This window comes from Sparus aurata, chromosome 17 (assembly GCF_900880675.1).
Source record: "Sparus aurata chromosome 17, fSpaAur1.1, whole genome shotgun sequence".
NCBI classification, from domain to species: Eukaryota; Metazoa; Chordata; class Actinopteri; order Spariformes; family Sparidae; genus Sparus; species Sparus aurata.
In genome coordinates this window covers 26,840,271-26,857,089 of record NC_044203.1, presented here as the reverse complement: position 1 = coordinate 26,857,089, position 16,819 = coordinate 26,840,271, and the positions used below count along the sequence as shown (strand labels likewise).

At 40.5% G+C, this 16,819-nt stretch overlaps 1 protein-coding gene across 3 annotated transcripts; it reads left to right on the top strand.

Annotated features, from left to right (window-relative positions):
• The first annotated feature begins 229 nt into the window (after positions 1-229).
• On the top strand, positions 230-16,301 carry mtf1 (metal-regulatory transcription factor 1). Of its 3 annotated transcripts, none has more exons than XM_030394506.1 (11): positions 230-318; positions 1,991-2,523; positions 6,529-6,767; positions 7,725-7,856; positions 8,279-8,352; positions 9,386-9,519; positions 9,940-10,017; positions 10,229-10,331; positions 10,416-11,071; positions 11,475-11,544; positions 12,497-16,301. In XM_030394506.1, the coding sequence occupies exons 2-11, from the start codon at positions 2,056-2,058 to the stop codon at positions 13,027-13,029; spliced, it is 2,487 nt and encodes an 828-aa protein (XP_030250366.1). In that variant the 5' UTR covers positions 230-318; positions 1,991-2,055; the 3' UTR covers positions 13,030-16,301. The 3 variants fall into 3 exon arrangements, with proteins under 3 accessions (XP_030250366.1, XP_030250367.1, XP_030250368.1); XM_030394507.1 differs by lacking the exon at positions 230-318 and adding an exon at positions 341-866; XM_030394508.1 differs by lacking the exons at positions 230-318; positions 1,991-2,523 and adding an exon at positions 5,349-5,481.
• The last annotated feature ends 518 nt before the right edge of the window (positions 16,302-16,819 follow it).

Sequence of the window (16,819 nt, the reverse complement as noted above, 5' to 3'; positions counted from 1 at the left end):
TCAGCCCACGTTGCTAGTCACAAGTAAATAAGAATAAATAAATATGTGTAGGTTTCTCATATTGTGTGTGTCAGAGAGAGAAAGTTCCATTCCCTGCATTCAGATTATTGGACATCAATTGCCACATAAAACGTCAAAATTGCATCTTTTGGAGTAAAAAAAAAACAAAGTAATGTTTTGATGCAACATTAGGTATGATATTTGATTTCCCATAATTCATCACGAATAGCTGTGAGTCTGTGACGTTGTGTAGGGAGGGGATAGAAAGAAAGTGCTAAACATCCAGAGCATAGGAATAAGGCTTAAAATTTATCACAGGTAAATATACTTTATTGTCATGTCAGTTTAGTCGACGAGTTTTGGCGTTTGCATGACCGTTTCTCACTGGGTAACATGAAACGTGTTATCCTTGCAGGGAGGATAGGTTATGTCAATTGCCGACAGTAAACAGGCTAATGTTACTAGCTACCCCCCTAGCTTAGCTTACGAGCTGTGAGCTAAATCGCTGCTAGCTAGCAAAGCTATCATGTGTAGAGAAATGAGTGATAGTTGGCTTCGCTAGCGTATAGCTAGCTAGCTAGCTTACGTTCATTTAGCAGGACAACAATTGCTACTGTTTTATTGACTGCGCAGTCGATTCAAGAGTTGCGAATACCAGTAGACGTATTATTTAAGATGAGGAAAAACGTTATGTTTGACAGATATTTGTAGCAGGCAGCTGGCGACATGTCTCTGAGGCTAGTAACGATGTAACCAGTAACGTTATGTACTGTGAAAGAACGTCAGGTTGGTGGTCGAGCGGACTGTCACAGCCTGCTAACGGTGTGCGATTAACTACTAACGTTACTACGGTACCGGAACATAAAGTAAGTTATGTGCTACTTCACTGTCAGACAGACAAGGTAAAGTTGACAGTTACTGCGTGTTCATGTGGCAACTGTGTTTGTAAACCGTGCTGGATTTGTAAACGTTAGCTCGCCATGTCGAATATGGTAAAGTTAACTGGTATTGTGATGAGGGTGTGTTATCTTTTTAGACGTTCTTCGTGACGTTAATTTCTTAATAAAAGCTAGCCTGAGGGGTTAAGTCGAGTTTAAATCATTCCGCGTGGAACGTAAACTCGGCTGAGTTTAACCGCCGCTGTCTCGTGACTTCTGTCATTGAAATCAGAAAGTTCGAGATCTCGTTGTTTCCTCCAAACAAGGCTAACATGTCCTCTCCACCGCTGGCTTACGAGCGAGCTTTCCGCGTCATTTTACCTTTTTGCGTGACACACGGAAGTCGGCTCTAGGAGTAACGTGGTTGAACACATTTACATCAGCGTTTAGTATCGTCAAAGCCCCTCTCTTGATATAGCGCACACATGTAATATTTATGGCGCTGTCTCGCCAGTTGGTAATTGTTCCTGGCTGTCAGAACAGGCCTTGTAGATTCAGCTCTTGTTGGGAACATATAAGTTACGGTTTTATGATAAATGTCCAGGCTAAGCTCCTTCAGATAGTCAGTCAGCCATCAGTCATCTGTTTCACTACCATTGTAAGACTTGCTGCGATGGTAGGGACTGTCCAAACCTCTCAGATGATTTGGGGACAGGTTCGCTTGCGGGTTCAAGAGTCAAACTAAACATGGAGAAGCAGCATTCAGGTTTAATACATCACATATCTGGAACAATCTCCCCTTGAATCGTGATATGGGCTCCAACAGTCTTGACTTAAAAGGTCCAGTGTGGAGGATTCATTGGATGAAATGTATTATAATGTTGTGTTAGAGTACAGTAGACTAAATCCTACTCAATGGTCCTTTTTAAAAATGTTTCTGTTCGGCACATCCTTTTATGAAATTCATTTAGGAAATGTGCTTTTAAATCACATTTGTATGTCTTTTAAAAGGGTTAGGATTAAACCTTGTGTAACACTCTTTGAATTCTCAGTTATGAAATTGACGTGATCATGCAACTAAACTTAAATAAATAAATGTGCTCATTTCCCAGGCTGTAACAGTTAACCGTGTCAGTGTGCAGTCCTCCTGGCCAAGGAAGGAGAGGCACCAGGGACCATGAGTGAGAATGGCCCTCATACAGAGGCGCCAATGTACTTTGAGGTGGAAGTGGATCCCTTGGGAAGGGATGACGAAGAAGAAGAAGACAAGATCCACTTTGACAAAGACGATGACCTGATCCCTGAGCCTTCGTCGTCCTCTGGTCGGGTGTACGACCGCACCACAGTGCTCATTGAGCGGGACCCCATCCGTCTGGATGAGGAGGGTGAAGAGGAGGGTCACTGCGGTGGGGATGAAGATGGGGTCACCTTCCTTACAGAGGGGGAAGGTGATGGAGACGAGGAGGAGGGCTCAATTACATTTATGACTGACGCTGACGGCATGTCACAAGGTTATGTGCACCATACCATTTCTCCAGACCAGATCCAGTTCACAATAAATCCAGGCTCCACCCCAATGCCACGCAACATTGAGGGGGCAACGCTCACCCTGCACTCTGAATGCCCAGAGACCAAGCAAAGAGAGGTAAGCCCAAATAAGTACAGATACCTTTATACTTTAAATGTTTAGTATCTTATCAGATTCACAATAATTTCAATATGCAGCTTTGCTTTTTAGTAAGGCTTGTGCTTAGTTAGATACAGTGTGAATATGCTGTCTTATAGCAGTTACAACACAGATGGTCAGTAGAAAGTGGTTAACACTTATTGCTGAAGTAACGCTCGGTTTTGTTTGGTTGTTGCTCAACCATTGCTTGGTTTTGTTGTTTATTACTGATTTTATTGCTTGGTGTGTTCATAGCCCAAATTAGTTTGTTTTATAGTCAATTAATTGACTTAATATTGTAGATTATTAGTGATGTTATTGCTTGGTTTGGTTTGTGGAAACTCTTCAAATCATTCCATCTAATTGCCTCACAGAACCGCAGAGTGTTTTAAGTTTTTTCTCACATGCCTAATGTTCTTGCAAAAGATAAGATGCATAATGTAACAATATAGGAAGTGTTTTTTAACCTGCCTTTTCGTTGATAGAAGTCGAAGTAAATACATTGATGTGCTAGATTGTCTTTAATAATGAGCTTCCCCAGCAGCGTGACCCTAGTTGCTCATTCAGCTTAGGTAAAAGTTACCGCCCCAGTGCACCAAAGAATTCAGCTCATGTCTGTTGGTGTAGACACATTCATTCCACAGTGTTTTCACCCAGTACTAGACCTTGTCTCAGCCACTTTGCCTCCTATCTGTTATGATGTGGTAAATCTACCATATTTTGACTCCTATCCCAGCCTAATTAGTGGATTTGGACTATAAACCTATATGACAGCTAGTGTACGCTGGTAAAGCAGCCAGTTGTGGCTGAATAAGAAGTAGATTGTTGAAGGACTGCAGGAAACAATGTAGTTCTTGGTCAACAACTCAGTCCTGTGTTTAGCCCGTTGTTACAAATGTCAGATGACTCAATGAAAACAGCACATGTAGGCCATGTGACAAGTACATAATAACAAGAAGTTGTTAATTATTGATTGTTTGCTATAATGAAGAGCTTTGAAAGGATTATAGTAAATAGTTCTTTGAGTTGTAAGACATTTGATCCATTACAGTTTGTATAGGAGGGGTAAAAGATGCTATTTAGTATGCTGTTGGAAGTTTACAATCATCTTTATAGGCCCAAGCATTATCATGTAGCATTAGCATCATTAGATGGGTGGAGTGCATGCAGTGTTTTTCCCTGACGTTATTAACACAAAAGCCCCACAGGGGAGCACTTTCTCTCCAGTGTTGTTTTTTAATCTTAAATTTTCTGGTGACAAAGCCATTGTTGCTTTGAACAAAGAAGATTGCACAAGATGTTGTGGATGGACTGATCTGTTGGTTGGTTTGTGTCAACACAGTTTTAAGACAAACCTCTCTTGGAAATTTGTAAACATGAAGAAAATTATTTTATTACATTTTTTACTTAATAACCCCACCAGCAACACCAATAAATATTCTCATGAGGGAAGAACAATGTCACTAAATAATAATTTCAAAGGACAGTAATAGAAACATTCGGTCTGAGACTTTGTGGTACCTCCTCTCATCTGTAAAACTGCACAAATAGTATGGCCAAAAAAGTCTTCATCAACAAAATGGTGCAATGCTGTTCTGATGGTTCTGAGTCACAGGAAAAGGACAGTCAATTCCTGGTCACGTACACTTCCTCGTTTTAATGAAAATAATTTGTAGACATGTCTTTGTATAGGGGCCATTCAAACAAGGATGATAATGATAACGATGCAAGCATCCGCACTGATGAAAGATAGTGTTCTTTAAACAAATGCGCTAAGCGCATGTTACATTCTCCAGCTGTGTCAGAGACTCACGAAAATGGATTTTGATGACCTGTTACTGCTGTACCTTGTGCTGAGAAACAAAAAGAAAACCAGAGCAAAATGGGTTTCACAAAAGTCTTCAAAGATTGAGGAGTTAGTAGAATCCAACACTCTGTCACAAGAGTAGTCATTTAAGGACAGTTTGATATGTCTCAGGTAAAATATAGGGGTCATCTTTACACATATTTTACAGCCTAATATGGCAAAAGCATTTAATGAGCTCGATTTTGATTGCCTGTTTGTATTTCCATCATTCGCTGTCCTTGTCATTATAGTTCTGATGTGGACTCCACTTGAGTTAGAGCACCTTAACTCTCTCCAAACCCACCTGTATAATATCACTAAACAAACAAAATTGTGAAATATGGTACAATGTGTGTGTGGAAGTTGGTCTGTGTTACTGCTGAGCACGGAGCAGGGTATTTGTTTAAGCTGTTTGCATTGCTAGATTGTCTTGCTCAGCGTCATTGGGCCTGCATTTTTGGTTGGCCATGTTACTTTTTTCTGTATTGTTGTCTTTGTCAATGTCATGACATTATGACTTGAATGGCTGTGATATTGTTATGATGATTTGCCACAGGCACGGAATGAATTTCCAAGAGGACAATACACTAAGCCGTATGCGATACTTCCCTCAGTGGAACTGCACACACGGAGAAAAGGCAGGAACATCTAACAAAATGAAGCTCCAAAAAAACTTGAAAAGCATGAGGAGATTAGAGAGGAGACACAAGTGGCTATTTCCTGTGTAAAACAAAAAAAGAATTTCAGCCTCTCGTGCAACAGGTGTCTAAATCTAAATCTAATGATGAGCCACGTCATGCACTTAGTGATATTACTGTAAATGCTCTCATGCAACCATTTAATTTGTAATGAAATTGTCTTTTCCACAGTATGTGTGAGAGCCCAAAGCCTACAGTTCTCTCTCACAATGAACAAACTGATGGTGGAGAAGAGTCACGATAGTGTGGGAGATGAATACAGTACCGAGCTACAAGCTTTAGCAGGCTTCCCACAGTGGCTCTGCCTGGATGTTTGCTTAACAAATGATTTCTCCCACTTCCTTGAAATCAAAATGAATGGGCGTCGATTATCCATCACTCAGATTAGTGTTTGTGAGTAAGCTTTATATCACTTTGTCTGTGTATATATAACAGCTAAGGTTTTGTCCTTTTTCACGGTATGAATTAAGTAATTGTGTCGTTAAGTGAAGAATTGAGATTGTTACAACATATAGTTTTAACTGATGTGTGAGTTATTTTCTAAACAAAGGCATCACTTGATGCACCATAAGAAATTAAGAAACATGCATTAGCACTAAAGTTTTTAATAAAATATTTCAAATGTTATTTCAGTTTTCTCGCTTTCATGTAAATTGTGCTGCAGTTTCTTCTAAACTCATGCAAAAGAATGTAATGCCTTCAAGAATGTAAAATGCCTTCAAGAAAATGAAGATTTGATAAATATAAATGAGAGGTTTGTTAATTATTTTGTGTAAAGATTAGATTACAATAAAAAAAACATGTCTTGTTCCTGCTAATTTTCCCATATTCTAGCCGCTCAGCAGTAGTGAACTGTCTGATCTTATATCAACTGTGCTAAACATGCAGTCTTTTATCTTGAGAGTCATGCTTATGGGAAATTCTGTGGTGAAATCCCAGAACAGGATCAGTTTAGGACAGGAAGCTACAGAAAAAATGTTAGCTGAGATAGGGGATTCGCTTGTCTAGGTGGTCAACCAAGAGCTTCCTCCTGCTGAATTTATGTTCAGTACAGCATAGCATTTTTTGAAGAGGAGAATGGACTGCTTTTATCCACCGTGCCCCAGGGCTTTTGTGTGGGGAGAGAGCAGGCGACTGCCACACTGCAGTGGAGATTGGTGCTGTGAAACGGAATTGGATGGGATGTATTGCATGGGGGGTTAGTCATCATCGCTGTCTTTTGTGCACACCCGCTTCATGTGCTGATGGCTGGCTGAGTCATTGAGTTCAAGTCCCATCTGAAAGGTCATACTGTATTGCAAAGCTGCTTATAACTGAGATAAATTAACAAATTACTTTCTTGCTGGCTTCTTGAAATACAGGGTAAAGACACTTTAATTGATTTTTAAGAGGGGTGATTTTTGCTTTCAGGCTGATTTTTCCCTCTTCTTCGTCTATCAGGTGAAGCGCTACCAGTGCATGTTCGAAGGTTGCACAAGGACGTACAGCACGGCAGGAAACCTGCGGACACACCAGAAGACACACCGGGGCGAGTACACCTTTGTTTGCAATCAGCAAGGCTGTGGAAAGGCCTTCCTCACCTCTTACAGCCTCAAGATCCATGTCCGCGTTCACACCAAGGAGAAGCCGTTCGAGTGTGATGTGCAAGGTTGTGAGAAGGCCTTCAATACGTTATACAGGTAATCCTTCACATTGCTTTGTTGTTTTGTGTTTTTTTTCTCCTTATGGTGATGGAAATTCAACTCTTAAGTTCTAAATTAAAGACATATGTTTGTGTTTTGAGATTAGAAAATAGACTGAATCAGGGAAAAAACACACAAAGTAAAACCATAGAAACACGCCACGAAAGAAACAATACCAAGAAAAGCTGAATGTTGTCACGTCAGGGTGCTGTGTCCTGTATGTTCTCCCTCCCTAATTGCTGGCTTTCCAGTTATCCATTATTCTCCCTAAATGAAAATAGCCTCCTCTAATCCACACACTCGCACACAATGCCGGAACTTAACACCAATAACAAAGGATTTCTTAAATCCTGTATTTTTCACCTAACATTGCAATTTTTGGCCCTTTTTGGCTCAAGTGAGATTGAGATTGATAGTGCGGATGAGTGGAATAACCACAAAACTAAATGTTTTACTTTTTGATTTTTATCAGGACAAATCACAGTTTTAGGCTATTTTAACCAATGCCAGACAAGTTCTTTGTCCGTAGCATTTCTCACCATTTAGAAATGTTCCTTTGATCTGAAGTAGTCCACATCTGAGCCCTTTGGTCTGTTTTGGTTCAGTTGCTGTGACAACAGGTCCGGGGCTTGGTAGAGCTGTGCCTCTGCCATCAACTCCCTGTCAGAGGTTGTTACTCAGGGCAGCCAACCAATGCCACACATGGGTAGATTTTCCTTTCAGTTAAATTGCCCTCCACCTCCCATCTCCCAAACCATCCAGACTCTACCACAAAACCACTGTTCAGCTGTTGACCCTGTCAGCTAAAGTCTGTTGTCACCTGAATGAGGATGTTTTCCAGATGCTTTTTAGTCGTTATTAAGATTAGTGCAAGGAGAATCACCACATGCCATTGTGCTTTGTTTGTTTCTCTCTGCATGTGGTTTAATGAAACACTCCTGATTGTCCCTGCAGACTGAAAGCACACCAGAGACTTCACACAGGCAAGACATTCAATTGTGAATCAGAGGGATGCACAAAGTACTTTACCACACTCAGCGACCTGAGGAAGCACATTCGCACACACACTGGGGAGAAGCCATTCCGGTGAGCATTTCCATTATCACACCACCAGTTTTAATCCACCTCTAGTAGAAGATAAAAGAACTGTGATACTGATACATATTCACATACAGCTCTTTCAGTCCTTTTTGATGTTTGATTGATGACAGAAATACATTTTTAGGGTTCATATTAAAACATTGTTACTCATACTGTCTTTCACTTTTTGAGAGCTGCATTTTGGTTAGACAAAAGCCCAAAATAGTGGTGAGATGCACTGTTCAGCACACATGTCTGCCATCTGCTGATCATAGTATATTGTTGGGTGTATGTATACAATAAGTTGAGGGTGCTCGCTATTCTAGCAGGAGCATGGCGTTTACTCTACATAAACTACTTGCATCTGGTTTTATACGTTTTTGTTTATGTTTTTACCTGTGTTTTTTTTTTTTTTTTGTAACCTTCAGGTGCGACCACGATGGCTGTGGCAAAGCCTTTGCAGCAAGTCATCACTTAAAAACGCATGTACGGACGCACACAGGTACATATTAAATGTTTTATGTAGCCCTGATTTGTAAAGCGAAGCTTGACAAAGGACATCCTTATTTTTCAGCTATGCCTAATTTGCATGTGCATTGTTACCAGTGCCTCCCACACATAGTTCATTTGAATAGTCTCACTAAATAGATTTTCACTGCAGCCTACTACATTATGTGGTTTTGTATTTACTATGTCTCCTGTCAGAAGAAATATAGTAAAAGGAGCAGTAAATATAGAGGCTATGTCCATGTATATTTGCATTGATTGGACAGAAAAACCTGATAATAGTTGGCTGTACTCCTGGACATGGTGGCTTGGAAGCTAAATTTATTGAATTAGCCTGTCAAGTTATTATTTTGCCAATCGCTTGCTTCCCATCCCATTGTTCCCATCCTACTGTTGTTGGGCAGTATTTATTTATTTCTCTTTAGTTATGTGCAGATGACATGACACAACAAGGTGATTTGTGGGGGAGCTCTTAAGTGTGTGTTCTTGTTGATGTTATGTTGATTGTTTTGTGTCCCTTAGATTATTGAATTTTATTATCAAAAGTATTATTAAGGTTTTGTTTTTGTTAGTTTTTTCTACAATGTTTGTTAATTTCCATGTTTTTTGTTTTTGTGGACTATCTTGAAAATGGGATTTATTCTCAAGGATTTGGCATCCTTCCCAAAGTGCCAGCTCCTGAACAGATAGCCAGCTACTTACTCATATCAAGGTGGTTTCTAATATGTGGTTTCCTATCTGTAGTTTTCAGTTGGGTGTCTCTCCCAAACTGTGGATTGAAATTATGTTGTTGAAGAACAGACCAGCCCGTTAGTCTTCTGAAATTAGTCCTGAACTGACATTTGTTTTTGATGCTTTTAATGCGTCCAATAAAACCTCCCTTTGGATGAAAACAGATGTGAAACTGAAAAAGCTGCTTAAAGTACATAAAGTTAGATTAGCAACTGTTATATTGGTTGACATATAAAGATTATTCTGTGAACATCAGCTCTTTAATCTCAGCTTCTGTGTCTCTGCTCGTTTTATAGGGGAGAAGCCATTCAACTGTCCCAGTGACGGCTGCGAGAAGACGTTTAGCAGCCAGTACAGTCTGAAGAGTCACATCCGAGGCCACGACAAAGGACAGGCCTTCAGCGTCACCCTCACCCATCCTCTCTCTGAAGTGAGTCACGGCGCAGTGACTTCTCAGTGTGTCGGACACTTTGTCGCTCACTGTCGGCACAGTTGTCACGTTCTCCATGTACAGCCTCTGAGCAACATGACTCCACAGTCCTCATGTTATTCGCTTAATTAAAAACTTGTGAATGTACATTGTTGGGGGGATGTTGAATTGATTAACTTTCACATTTCCAGACAATTTTTGCATTATGCTCTCACACACGTACCATGGCATGTCTTAATACTAGTTGGGAGGCATTCTAGAGTGCATGCTCCTTTCAAGTAAATGCTTAATCTTTACATTAACATACACTAGATGTCGCTTTATTTTCTAATTTCACTCCCTGTCTTGTTTGCATGACTCAGCACTTGATCCCATACCAGTGGCAAGTATAATTAGGCCCTGTTCATCTGTTAATTACAGGATGCAAATCACTCGCTGTGCCTCAGTGACTTGAGCCTCATCTCTACAGACTCTGAGCTGCGAGAGAACATCCATAATGTAAGTCTGGCCCTTTGCTTCAGCTTTGTCAAGCAGACTTTGGATTGACGATGTTGAGGAGCTGTCAAGATAGTCAGTAAAGATGCCAGTTAACCGGCAGCTATGTTGACACCCTAAGTTTAACAGTCACTGTAATATGAATTTAAGAAGTAAAACAGGAGTTGTTGTAATGCTGTAAGGTCAAATTTATTAAGTTTTATTTTTAATACAGGCTCAAAATTTGGACCTCAACAATGTGACCCCTGTGAAAATCTTTGAGCTCATGTTCCAGAGTCCTGAAAATAGTGTCAGCCAAGATGATGCCCATCCCCACGGTCAGTACATTTCAAAACCTGTCAGCTTAAATTATATCACATGTTCTTGTTCACTGATGGAGTCTTTTTTTCCTCCTTCCTCAGAGAGCCTTGCTGAACGATTCGGCCTAGAAACCTCTAACCATCCAGGAGTGACTGATGCCTCAGCTATCATCTCTTTTTCTATCAATCCTACCTCCTCATCTTCCTGTTCCCACTCGACTGCAGTCATGGAGGCTCCTGCCCAGCTCAGTCAGAGCTCTTCCTCTCAGACCACCACCCCTGCCTCTGTCACTGCTACTGTAAGCTCCACACAGCCTCCCCCTTTCGTGCAACTAACCCGGCCTCAGCAGATCTCTGATGTGCCTGCTCAGGCTTCTGTCCAAGCTCCAAACCACGTCACCCCCCAGCACTATGTTGCACTGCCACCTACATTCCTGCAGCCAGATAGTGCCACCCAGACCACTCCTCTACCACCACCACCTCCAGTGGCTCCAGTACTGACCACCACAGCACCAGGCACTGCTGCTGTGCCTGTTGTTGCAGCCACCACAGTAGATGCTCCAACAGCTGTGGCCCAACCTGTGCCTTTGGCCAGCAACCCTGTCCCAAACTCTGGCCCTGCTTTACCTCCCACGCCCGCTACCATCACCATAGCACCCACCCAGAACCTGCTGCAGCCCAGCCTGGTCATGTCTGACCAGAACCTCCAGTGGATCCTCAGCAGTGCTGCCAACAGCCAACAGAACCCAGAGCAAGCAGTAAGTAATTGTGTCACACACTGTGCACTGACTTGATTTTGTTATAGTCTTGACTTTGTGATTTGTTCTACATAAAAAAAAAACATTCATACATGCATGCAGTTAGGGATTTCTTGCGTTCTGTTTTGTAATTGTTAGTATGTTCAGGATTAGCTAACAAAATTGGGCCATGCACCCAAGTAATTATCGGCAAACTCAAATTTAACAAATTAATGTTAAGTAAAACAGTGTGGATGGGGCTTTTTGCAGCTTTTTTCAGCATCGACTCTGAAAAATTAACGGTGTTGACACTTTTAATACAGTGTGTTGTATTACGCAACAACATTATCCCTTCATTACAATCGGGTGCCACTCAACTTCATCATGTAAGCCTGAACTGTGTTGTTTTAATGTTTGTTCACAGGCACATCAAGGAGGTCCTAAAGTGGAAAAGGTTTTCTTCACTACAGCCATACCAGTGGGAGCAAACGCTGGTAAGTTATTGAGTAGTGAAATTATATTTATTTATGTTGCAGTGATTGGTCAAAAGCCTGTAATGACTTCATACATTTGTTTTGACATCCGGCACAGTACTTAGCTTTGATAGGATTAATTAAATGGTTAGATTGATGTCCAGAGAGCACCACTTTGGTACAGTCACAACAACAGTTTATTATACAACACAGTTCCAAAACGCTGACACTCAATTAATTCACAGTGCTTGAACAGATGAAACAGCATTTCATTATCATATTTAATAATAAAGCTGACAAGTAACAGCACAGGAGCTGTATCTTTCTAAACATTCAGGAACTTTAAGTGTTGTTGGACAGTCTCACATTAAAAGTGATGGATTTGGAATGTACATTTAATTTTTAAAAGGTCAAAGGAATGAAGACAAATCATTTATTTGATCCCAAGCTTCATCTTGCAATGTTGGACCAACAGTTGAAAACACAAAAAATATTGAATATACAATGATATATAAAACGGAGGAAAGCAGCAGATCTTCATATTTGACTGAGGAAGTCACAGAAGGTTTTTTCTGGATGCACTTAAATGCCTAATCAATTAGCTAAATTGTTGTGCTAATTGATTATCCTCTTCAAAAAAGTTGTGCCTGAGAATCTCTGATGGCAGTTCTCATAAAAGTTGAAGATGCTGTGAAAAAACACAAGAAAAAAATATTTTAAGGAAGGAAAATTTTAATCTTTCCATCACATTCTCTACTTATATTTTGATTAGTCGATGAGAGGTCTATCAGTACATGTGTCTATAACACTTCTCAGTCAACTTCTCCAAAGCACTTTGTTACTTCTACCCTTGCATTTTGATTTTCTTTTAATATGCTTTGCAGGACATTTCAAAAGCAAATGATAAACGACTGTTATCAACTCTTTTTTTTTGCCCTTTTTTCCAGTCAATATTTTGCATTTCTGTTTTCAGGCAACTCGGTCCAACAGATCGGCCTCAGCCTGCCCGTCATCATCATCAAACAGGAGGAATCCTGCCAGTGCCAGTGTGCCTGCAGGGACTCTGCTAAAGACAAGAGTTCAAAGAGTGCCTCCTCCATTGTTTCAGCCCCAGCACAGCCACAACCATCAGAGCCCCCTCCTCCTCCACCACCATCGCAGCCCCCAGAGCCTCCACACCATCCAGGCACCTCATCTCCCTCATGCCTCCCTGAGTCTTCCTCCAAGGTGGGTGAGGTGAGCCCGGAGGCCCCCTCTTCCTCCTCCTCCTCCTCCTCCTCCTCCGCCTCCGCCTCCGCCTCTTCTTCTTCTTCTTCATCCTCCTCAGCTCAGACTTTCTCCAGGATAGTGAGCGTCACTGCCCCCAACCCTCCCTCATCTGACGGGTTAGCCAATATGGATGTCTCAGACTTCCTCGCCCTGCAGAGCCCTGAGACAGCTGCCAACATTGAGGCTCTGCTGCTGGTCGCTGATGACTTCAACATGGCCACTGATGGCAATCCTTAGAAGAGCTGCCTTCTGAGTCTGGCGCCATGTGTTTGTCTGTTGCACCTACTCATCCACAGGCATCAATTCCACCCACATCTCGAGTCATTCTGCACAGCGACGCCTCTTCTCTCTCCCTATATAGTGTGCGCATCGAACCCCCTGTACCTGCAGTGCATTCTGTTCTGTATGGCATTGCTCAACATGTATTCACGAACTATGAATAATTCTTCTGTTGAGTTCATTGCAGTAGTTTTTAAATACAGGACTAGTTTGCTTATTGAGATTTATCCATTTTAATGCAGGGAAAAGGCAGTAGATCCTTTTGTTCTAATCAAACTGTAAATAATGACCCTCGATTTCCAGTCTGAATTGATTGAATGAAACAAAATGAGTGTTGTCCAAGCACTGATAACTTAAGAGTAGGAAAACAAAACTTGTCTGTATATCCTTGTACTGTACTACAGGTCCTAACAAATGCTTAAAGCTGGTATGCAACTGACCAGAATGCACTGTATATTAGAGGAATCTGCTTTAATTGTATCAAGCATTGCTCCCAGCTAGAATTGGACATTGTCGGCCACATAGCCCCTCATAAGGCTGTCATACGATATGAAGCGTTTTCCTCTGTACTTTTATTTCCTAGAAAGACTAGTGTAGTCCTTGAAATGTGATGATTCTTTTTCTACTTATTTTGACGGTTATTTAGCAATTGAGAAAAAAGAACCTGTGACCAGATCTGCCTGTCATGTTAAGTGAAATTAAGTCAATTCATCATTAAGTTGCCTATAACTTAAACTAATTTAAAATTGTACATGTTAATTTATTCTAATGCTTGATTCTTGCGTTTTACTGGTAATATTATCTTCAAGATAGCAGAGAAATCTATTATTAATTTATTCCAATCACTTGTATTTGTAAGATGAGCTGTTTTTATGTTACTGAATTGTTTTTTTATTTTCTTTTTCCTTTTCTTTTAAGAACGTAATGGGTATTGCTAAAAGCACGTTTGAGAAACGAGGCACCTATAGTAGACTGCACAGTGAAGCAAATTATCCTTTAGGATCTGCTTGTTTGCAAAGAAAATTGTCCACATTGAAACAGTATGGAACTACTGTCAACATCCCATGTTTTATAGGGTTGTGACCCTCTCAGGGATGCATCAAGTCATGACTGATCCTGGTTCCCCTTAATTTGTTACTCAGACATACAGTTTTCTCACCAGAGGCCCCACTCTTGCAGTAGCCCTACGTTTTGCTGCACTCTTCCCTGTTTATTGCACACTGACTTGTAAAGTGAGTAATCTGAGGTGCAGCACCACTACAGACTTTTTGTACACAACTGCTGTAAAGTAGCATTTAAAAGATGGTGTCCTGGCGACAGTGTAAATACATTTTAGTGTAAACATCTTTGAGAAAACTTGTAGATTATTCTAGAATTTGTATTTTTGTATAGACTTTTGAATTACTAACTCTCAGAGTTTGGAGCTAATGTATCCTTGCATTCCCCCCTCCCATCCAGTCACATTTATGCAGAAGAGTTTTTGCCGCGTTTTAGTTGAATAGTTCTACTAGCAGCTGGGCTTTTGTACAGTCCCTCATAGTAACAAAATATATGTAACACATAGCCTCCTCCTCAGAGTATGATTTAACAGTATTGTTTCAGATGGGACACAATGCAATGATGATAGAGCGACGGCATTAAGCCCTGTATACTAGCGTGTAGAGCTACTTGGCCTTACAACATAACTGTTCTATGAGCCTCCTTGCCTTGACAGTCTCTGCTTCAGACTTGCCATTGACATGCCAACACACTCATCGTCATTGAGTCTCAGGCAAATCACTTCCAGCAGCAGATCACGACAGGCAAAAGCATAAAGACAAGAGAAGCGTGTGTTTTTTTTCCCAGAATCTGTACCGTTTTTCAGCTTTCTGTTTGGAAATTCAATAATGGATATGCAGCATTGCTAAAGAAATATAATCAGCTACAGATGCAGGTGGTGTGATTTGACATTTTTAGGTTTAGGTGGTTCCAATCAAAACCAAACTTGCATGCATGTAACCGATCATGTCTGGCTTTATTTTCTCTGCCATAATTCAGTAGTGGAGCTTTCCTTTGATTCACAGGTGCCAAGAAAGGCAGTGAGATATGGTTGTGAACGGCTCCAGTCGCACATTGTCCTCGACCATTCCACATATGCAGTATTAGATATCAGGAGTGTCTCTACTTCGCTCCACTGGACTGCAAAATCGTAAAAGAATTTACTCACCATTTCCCTGTTAAGGCATCCGGTAAAATTACTGCCAAGAGTCAAGCTCATACCATCAGAATATATTCATGCCATTGAACACAACTATGCAATTTAAGTGTGGCATTTCGCGAGTATAAAAGAGTGATTCCAAGACAAAAAGATTATTTATTCCTCCCGCCATTCATAAATGATATTCTGCTACCGTATATGCAGAGGCAACAGTTGCCTTTCGAATGCATACATGTTAAGCATGCTCGCTGAACTCAAGTATATTGCATTTCATGTTCCACATTTGGAGTGGTGTGACTCTGGACTTCGTAGTGTCCATTCGAGTAGTGTCTCCCATGAATGTTGCACCACAGGTTTACTTTTTACATGCTGTTTAAAAACCAACTGGATTTGTTTGAAGAAGTACTTAGTGAATGAATGATTCTGTTTTAAGAATTGTTTTTTTGGTCAAATGTGTGCAGCTTTTTTTCCTTTTGTTTTTATTTTTGATGTTTTTCATTTTGGGCTCACTCCATTTATGTAATCATCTCAGCCTTTCACATATTTGAATTTGACATGTGGACAGTCTGTTGGCTCACTTTCACCACTGAAAAAAAAAATCAGACTTGCAGCTGCAGATATTTGTTTTAACCAATAAAGCAGAGATTTTCTTTTATTTTTATTTTCTGGACTTGTGGCCCTGGTTTGTCTGTCTGAAGTTTACCAGAAATGGTAAGCGTCAGTAAATCACTGATGGTGACATTTGTTTGGAAGCACATTGTTTGATCACAAATGTAAAAGCTAGAGTGTTTTTTGGAAATGGAGAATTTTCCAAATGGGCAATATTTAAAAGACAACAAGAGGAAACTTTATGCTTCCAAAGGAATGTCTTGACACCCAAAGAGTGAGGAATTGTTGAGGATTTGTATTTTTTAAAGAATGTATAATGTGAAAATGTTTGCTTATGCTTGTTTCATATAAAAGTATTATGATAAATAACTTTCTGAATTGAGAGCAATATAATACTAATAAAACCTTATCCTTGTCACTGAAATGTTTCTTCTGCTTTATGAAATCTTTTTATAGTTGAAGATGACAGTTGATATTAAAATGTATTTATTTGAAATCATATAAACATTAAAAACGACAAAGAAAATCAGGCTGTTCTGCTTCTGGTCACTTCTGCTGCAGTAAGGTCACATCCTGGAGAGATTTCCTCTGTAGGGAAGAACCAAGATTAATTTCAAATCAAAATAAAATCTGCAGTCAATCATAAAAAGGTCCGAGGAGAGAAAGGAGAGCTCACCACGAGAAGATCAGTTAGATCCTTCAAGTCGTCCAGGACCATGTTGCACAGGGTGATCTTCTCAGACAGAGTCACCATTCTGTCCTCAACACCCTCCAGGTTCTGAAGAAGACGTAACATGTTGGCTAATGTCTATTTGTTTGACAAAAGGTCAAGCTTCAGGTTGTGTCTGACCTGTGTGACCTGTGAAACGCTCTTATCAGTCTGCAGGGTCATCTTTTCTTCTGTCTGATCTGTAACTGTTTCACAAACATACTTCTAGTAAC